At 41.0% G+C, this 7,981-nt stretch overlaps 1 protein-coding gene across 1 annotated transcript in view; it reads left to right on the forward strand.

Annotated features, from left to right (window-relative positions):
* ST6GALNAC5 (ST6 N-acetylgalactosaminide alpha-2,6-sialyltransferase 5) overlaps window positions 1–7,981 on the forward strand; it is a 64,408-nt gene that overhangs the window by 43,524 nt on the left and 12,903 nt on the right. The window contains exon 3 of the mRNA XM_085067857.1: window positions 7,290–7,699. Coding sequence (XP_084923983.1) covers window positions 7,290–7,699 — 410 coding nt within the window. The remainder of the gene's footprint in view (window positions 1–7,289; window positions 7,700–7,981) is intronic.

Consider the following 7,981-nt stretch of genomic DNA (forward strand, 5'->3'; position numbering starts at 1 on the left):
CATGACAGGTGCAGAGAGCACACATGAGGACATACTTACAGGAAGTATTTAAACTGGAAAGAGCTGCCAAAACATACCAAAGCAAAGGAGAGAATTTGGTGTGAAAACATTCTGAAGCAAAATTCCAAACTGTCCAATACCTTTTCTGGAGACCATTGTAATTTCTGTTTCTCTGACACCTCAGTGATAACAATTTGCGTAGTTAAGACACCATGCCTGTGGCTTTATTTCATTTCAGTGCAAGTACTTTAGCTGCAGAACAAAAGTAAAGCAGTTTGATGTAATATGGGTGTCTATTTGCACTCCTTTTAAGATAAACATTAGGCAATAACCATTTCTTTAGAACCTGTATATTGCTCATATGACTCTCCCCCTTGTATAACAGTTCATGTTCATCAACATGATACATTCTTGCCTGATTTTCCAGCTCTGCCTTTCATTGAGGATATTCTTTTCTTTCTCTGATTGCTTTTGCTTCTTAGACCATTACTCTAGTTGATAGCTTCAGGTTATCATTGTATCCTATCTCCCTCTCCAATAAGCCTATGATTGATACTAATCTTCCTCATGGGACACATTTATAGGATTCAGGATGGAAACTACTCTCTAAATCTTAGCTTTATATGTGCTGACAATTTGCAAGGTTGCACCTTATATTCACTTCAGGTGGCTTAGGGGAAAACATCAGCACCTGGTAATCATGCCTCTAAAATCAGAAGAGAAATGTGCCCCATATACCAAAAGTTACTCTGTTGTTCATCTCCTGTGCTGCTGCTCCTGCTCATGTATTTTATGTAACTAGAAAGGGCTCAGTTTCTATAGGTGGTCAATGTCCTGTAACCAAACTCATGCCTTCTCTTTCCAGTGAGAGAAGCCATATTTTAATTAATCTAATGGAAGCTTTGACTAGCAGGCAGTCCCCTGAAAACGAGTTAATGTGCCGGAAAACACTTCACACAAGCAGAAGACTCTTCACTGACTAATGTGCTTAACGGTACTTTTCTAAGAAAATTGCTCCAGTGAAAGCTTTGTGGAGTGCATTTGTTGGGTTTTTTTCCTCTTCATAATATAGCCTCATGTTCTGAAATTTAATTGGATCTGTCTAAGGACCTTTTAAAAATAAGATTATTATATTTTTCCTACAGGTTTTGCAGGTGCCCCTCAGTATGGTATCATGGCAAAAAAAAGTTCTATTCCTGGAGGAATAAAACATAAGGTGCTGGGCTCGCTAGTGTGAGGGACGCATGTGCTGAAGTTTGCCTATTTCACTGTCTTATCCAATATCTGAAGGCAGAGTCCAGTTATAGAATTAATTCAGAAGAATCAATGGGAAATGAAGATGCTAATATTTCCACAACATTTGCATATTCAAGCTCCACAGCCCAAGAAACAAAGAGAAGTAATAAGAAGTTAATTTTTTTTATCTTTTATCTTTATAAACAGACATGCATTTATCTTTGTGAGCAGACTTGCCAGACCTTTTTTGAATTGCAAAGTTTCTCTGCAAATGCTTGTTACTTGGATTTGCATAAGGATTAACAATGTTGGGCAAGTGGTATCTCCTAACCCTTTCTGTTTACTTGTGTGATATTAGTCACTGGGATATAGTTTTGAAGGCAATCAGTGCTTTTAGTTCAGTGGATAATGCAGTTTGTTTTCATGGTAAATTCCCTAACATTCCAAAAGTGTACTTCAACAATAATTATAAATGTATTTGCTCAGAGGATTTTTTTTCCTCTTTAACAGCTCTCTGTACCTGCTTAAGGTGCTCTTACTAGCATAAGGGTTAAAGAATCAAAATGTATAAAACTTGAGGGGGAAGTCTGAGCTGGCATGCAGATTGTAGACATTAGGTCTGTATGAACATACGTGTGCAAATGTCATGGTCAAAGCAAAAGAATCTCTTAGATCAGAACTTGGCACCATAAAGTCAAAACTCCCAGAGACTTTAAAAAGGTATTTACATCAGGAAGCTGAAGTTGAAAACTCTTCTCATGCTTTAGGTGTTTCAGTTTGGATTTTTTTGCTCCAGCTTTCTGTACACAGAAGTGTTACCTACAATATTCCAATATGCATCTGAATGACTTTTATTGTTCAGAGAAGACTGGCTGATAGCATCATTTTGTAGATGGGACTTGAAAAATAGCAAACTCTTTCAGCTTGTATGTGGTTGGAGTTTTGGGGTTTTTTTTCATTTTCTGTTCTTTTCATAGTATTATGAAAGCACTGTTCCACCTTCAGTATATTACAAACCAGAAATAATAAGGGAACTTGCATTATTTTCACAGGATCATGTCTCCCAGATTCCTTGCATTGTGGAAATGACTTCTGAAGTGCACAGCTGTGCTTCACTAATGAGACAGCTTGAGCCCCACAGCTTGCTGCATTGGCTTACAGAACACAAGTTACTTGGCAAACGTGAAGCCTCAGGGTTTCTATTCTGCTTTAAGGTGGTTGTTGGGAATCTCTCAGAGAAAAGCACATTTGGCCTTACAGTTTTCTGCCTTCTAGGGGAAATGCTAAGGAAGGAGGCATGCTGATAGAAACAATACATGTAGCTTTGTCATGAGGAATGGACATAATGGCATGAGAAGCTTTGCACTTGGAGAGTGCTGAGCTGGAGCACTCAGCTGTTTGTGATGTGCCAGCAATGGGCTGGGCATGGCTGCAGCTCCTGCAGAGTTTGGGATGTAGTTGTGATGGGGGGATTGACCTTGAAGCTTCTGGGAGAGGAACAGCCAGCCTGGTGGAGCAGTGGTCCCAAGCCAGGAGCTTGTGAGAAACCTCAGAGCTGCTCAAAGCTCCAAGAAAGTTAAAAAAACCTGAAGCTGCCAGGACAAAATACTGTATTACTGGCAAAGCCTTAATTATTTAGTGTTGTTGCTAGTGGCTGATGACCCAGCACTCAAGAGCAAGCCATAAGTAATAAATTGCATTGAACATGGTGTAAACCCAGGGTTCATTAACATCACGTAGGAAATGTTGATTAAGTTCAGTGCACAAGGCAAGGAACATAAAAAGCAAATCCTGAGGTTACATACAGTGAGTGTTCACAAGCTGTTGTGTTTAGGCACAATGGGCACCAGGTGGGGGAGACATGAAACTCCTTCCAATGAAATCACCTGCTTCGTAACAAAGAGAAAGCAAGACTACTCTGGAATAAGGTCACTTTCTCCTGAACCAGGAATTATAGGAATTATTTCTCCTGAACCAGGCTTATACAGTGTTTGTGTGTGCTTTTTCAGCCATTAATGTACCAAATCCAACTGCTGAAAATGGAAACATGTGCTTTCCTGTTCATCAGTCTTCTTATTTGTACCACTGCTTTTACTTCTGCAGTCAGTTTGGGAGCTGTTGGTTCAGTACCACAGTTCAGGTGGTTACTGCAGAGAGGAGCAGCTCTGCAGCCTCTCATTGCAGCTCAGGCACAAGACAAACACTGGCCAGCAATAGAGGTGTTGCAGTGCAAGGGAAACATTTTGCACTTTGTCTCAAATGCTTGGTTAAAGGTCATCCATCCAAAACGAATTTGGATATTCTTTAACCTTTCATGGTCTCTCTTGTATCCCAATGCACTTTGAAATCATCTGTAATATTTCCAGATATGTCTGTGAGGAATGCTGGTGTTCATGAACTGACAGGTGGTCTTTTTCTGCTGAAATAATAATGAGCTGTTCTTCACTCAAGATCTTTTTGATTTGGTTTGGTTTGGTTGTTCCTTTTTTTTTGGGGGGGGGGTTTGCTTGTTTGGTTTGATTAGGTTTTGTTGCTGCTGTTGTGGTGGCCAGGTCATCAGTGCCAAGATAAAATATTCTGGCTTTTATTTATAGTACAGAAATTTTTACATTACTGATAATGGAGTGATCTGAACCCAGGGGTCTTGAAAGTAGGTCATCAAGTACTGAGAATAAGAAAAAGTGTGTTTTACAATGTTCATGATTTTACTGGAGAGAACTGTATTCTTTTCTAAATCGTGGCTTTAAAATCAAAAGACTATAAGCAAAGAAAAAAAATACTTGATTTCATCACAAGGAAAATAATTATATCTGAGAATAACATATTTTGTATCAGGAACAACATTTTTCAATTTACTCTTCTCGAGCACTTGAGCACTAAAGTGTCTGAAGATAACATTTTTCGATCATTGGACAACATAGATTTTAAAGTCAATAACAGAGCAAATTGCCTCAAATTGGAAAATACAGAAACAACCAAGGCATTGTTTTTTGTTTCATTAACCAAATCAGGCATTTGTGATAGAGCAGCAGCACTTCTGGGCTAATGTATGGAAGCAGAAGTTGCCAGTAGTCAGTTTGGCCGGTGGCAATACTTGTAGCAGTGAAAAGCTGCACTTGTTGTGGCCACAAAGGTGCTGCTCTGGGGTTTACCCCATAACAAAGTTCCCCTGCTGCCTTCATTCCCTCGGGATAGCCCATTTATCCCTGAAAAGCACCAGCTGATTTACCATCTTCTGGGGCACCTGTTGTACTGTGACCTCTGTTCTCCCTCTCGCCATACATGTCTTGAGGTGACTGGAACTGAGAGGTTATTTGGGGAATTTTTTTGGTCAGTACTTGGCTCATTTACTGTCCACGTGCCCAATGTGTGTTGTAGCACTAGCCATGTGCTCTGCTCTGTCACAGAGGTGCTGTTCATGGGTTTCAGCTAAACATGAACTGTGGCTGCTTGTTAACAATGGGTACAGTTCAATGTCAGCAGCTTTTACATGCATGGTATGTTACACTTGAAGGTAATTAATAAAGATGCTATAAAACTCACCTACCTCTCACCCCATCCCTTTCGAAGCAAGGCTCCTGAAATATAACTCATATTTCATGGGGTTTGCTTTTTTTTCACTTCACTTTTTTTCCAAAATATCACTGTAATAATTACTGTAACAGCGTTTTCTGTGGAGTTAATGTTCTTCTGGCTTAATGGCCCCTGGTTATTCTCAGGCCATCAACTTTTTCTAGCTGGTCATCAATCCCAAAGAACTGCCTTGTTCCTCCATCATTATTGCTTAAGTAGATGACATTTCTGGTGCCACCACTGCTTCCCAATGAGATGATATTACAGCCAATGGCTTTTTTCCCCCTTTGCTTTCACTGTTGTCAAAGCATTATAAACAGCTGGTGTGAGAATGTTGTGGCTGTTCACTGTGAATTCCTCTGACAATTTTTAGGTGCGAGTTTTGTAGACTTCAGCTGAAAGAATCTGAGTGAGGCAACTGAAAATTACTTGCCTAGAGCAGCTACAAGGGCTCAGCCCCCATGCATCATTCAGCAAGTGGCTAGGCAATGCCTGACTCTTTCAGTCTAAAGACATTTTCCCAGGAGGAACATTTTTCAAACAAGATCTGAGACAGATGTTCTGGGGGATGTTAATGTTTGTTATGTAGCCTCAGCCCCCTCCCCAAGTTTCCACAGCTCTGCTGATGGCCGCCCTTGTTTCCTTATAATTGATGGATTCTGTGGCAGACTTTTTTAAAAGAAACAAGGAAATTGTAGCTCAGTAGGCCAGAAACCAGCAGAAATTGTTTAGGTGAAAATGCCTTGCTATGTGGATATTCACACCTGTGTGAGTTAACATTGGTGCTGAGTACATTTCCTTTAACCTCATTAGCACCTTGTCGTGCTTTCCCAAGCATTGTGCAGGAGCAGCTAGTTCACCTTAGAGCCTTTCACTAGGTAATTCATCAAAGTGGCAGATGAAAGCTTAAAGGAAAACACATGTAAATACTGCATTAGGTACCTTGGCTCACAAAGGCATGAACATTTTCACCCATATCATTAGCTCTGGATTATAGTCCACAGATGTGAAAGGGACTTCGTTGATTAGGCAAGATGGAGATTCAAGGCTTACTGGCTGTATCGCTGAACAGATTGTGTATTTTTGTTATTTTTTTCTTCAATTAAAAAGCATTAAGCATTCATTAGCTAGTCTCAGAAAAAAAGGATCTTGGATTGTAATTGTAACCACTTAGTACCTAAAAATTTAAACCAAGTTTCTACAGTAAAATACTACCATCAAGTACTCAGGGCCAAAGCATTTTCAAACCAGGGCCTGAGATTATGTCAGACATGCATCATGTGTCCTCTTCAGCTTTACAGTTTTAAGCTATGCCTCACTGCAGACTGATTAATCACTGGATTCCTCTATACATGTAGATCAGAATGACTGAGCAACCGCAGTTCAGTCTCTGTGCCTGGGGTTTTTCTGGTAGTGGGCTTTTTTGTTGGGCTGGTTTGGGGTTTTTTGCAGAGGTGGGTGGGTGTTGTTGTTTGTTTGCTTTTCTCTTGTTTTCTGTTTTTCAAAGAAACTAAGATACACACAAAGTGCAGGATACTATTTCATGGAGAGCTGCCAAGGCACACCCTCAAGCAGTCTTTATTTACCTTACAGTTTATTGTATTCTTGTTAGCAAGTCGCACTTCGGGGATACTGTTAACCCTTGCTCCTTTTAGTTCTCATGCTGAGCAGTAGCCAGTGACATACTCCTCTATAATTGATACCTGTGGTGGTGGCACACTTCAGTAACATGATTTATCATGCATTTTCATTTCCATGAAAGCTTGTTTTACTCTTCCATTAGGTCAGCACTCCCTGAACAGGCGCCTCCCGTTTCATTTCACTGTGTAACTTTTAAACATGACCTGACAAGGTAGCAGAGGTTCAGTGCACTAACTCACTGTCATGTAAAATATACACAGACATTACTGACCAGCTCTGACCAGTGAACCAGAAAGGAGGTACGAGAGCACTGCAGTGGTTGTGGCACAACTTGCAAATAGCATGGAAGAATTGGGCCAAGGTATCAATCTCTTCCCTTAGCAAAATGTCCTGACCCCATGGTTGAAAAGCTATTCACACATGAACTTATGAGGACTTAGGATTTATTATTTCCTGAAAAAAAAATAGGAAGAGGAGGAATAAAAAATACTCTTAATTATAGCTCAGTTGTGGCAAGTGGAAGAAGTACAGTCCTAAGCAGCTGGGAAGAGTAGAGAAGCTGTTGTGATTTCTGTATATGAAGCAGCAGTGGAAAGAAGGATTTAGGCAATGGGCTTAGTTCTACAGAGGAGCTCTAAGGGCTGTACACTTACACCATATTCCCCCCCAAAAATGTACAGGTAATGTGTCCCCAGCTATTTGGGAAGACTGCCAGGAGAGACTTATGTACATTGCTCAGAGGTTTTTGCTGTAAAATATGGGATGTCCATGTAAAATACAGCCGTGTAGTGAAAGGGGAGATGCCTGCAGCTAACTGTGAAGTGTGTGTGTCTTTGCAGCCATTGAAGATGCACTGCAAGAGCTGTGCACTTGTCACCAGCTCTGGACACCTGCTGGGGAGCAGGCAAGGGGACAGGATCGACGAGAGCGAGTGTGTCATCCGGATGAACGATGCACCCACGCGGGGCTACGGCAGAGACGTGGGCAACAAGACGAGCCTGCGAGTGATCGCGCACTCCAGCATCCAGAGGATCCTGCGAAATCGCAACGAACTCCTGAACATGAGCCACGGTGCTGTGTTCATCTTCTGGGGCCCCAGCAGCTACATGAGGAGAGATGGCAAAGGCTTGGTGTACAACAACCTGCAGCTGATGAACCAGATACTGCCTCAGTTAAAAGTCTATATGATTTCCCGCCACAAGATGCTTCAATTTGATGACCTTTTTAAACGGGAAACTGGAAAAGACAGGTGAGAACTTACCTGGATACACCATGGGGATGTCACAGAGTAGTAAAATAATGCAGTTTATAAATACCAATTTCAGATCTGCTCAGAGGGATAATCCCGCCCCTTAAATCCTCTGCCTCATGAGTTACAATGTGGCGTGACATGCCAAATAACATCACTGGTAACATAAGTAAAAAATACACATCAAAATTATTTGTATGGAGTGTTGCCTCATAGGCTTAGAATACCAGAGTCTGGATGTACTGTTTATAGAGTCAAGGAGGCAGGAGCTGTTTAAATCTC

Source organism: Lichenostomus cassidix, chromosome 8, assembly GCF_008360975.1.
Source record: "Lichenostomus cassidix isolate B80296 chromosome 8, HeHo_3.0, whole genome shotgun sequence".
Lineage (NCBI taxonomy): Eukaryota > Metazoa > Chordata > Aves > Passeriformes > Meliphagidae > Lichenostomus > Lichenostomus cassidix.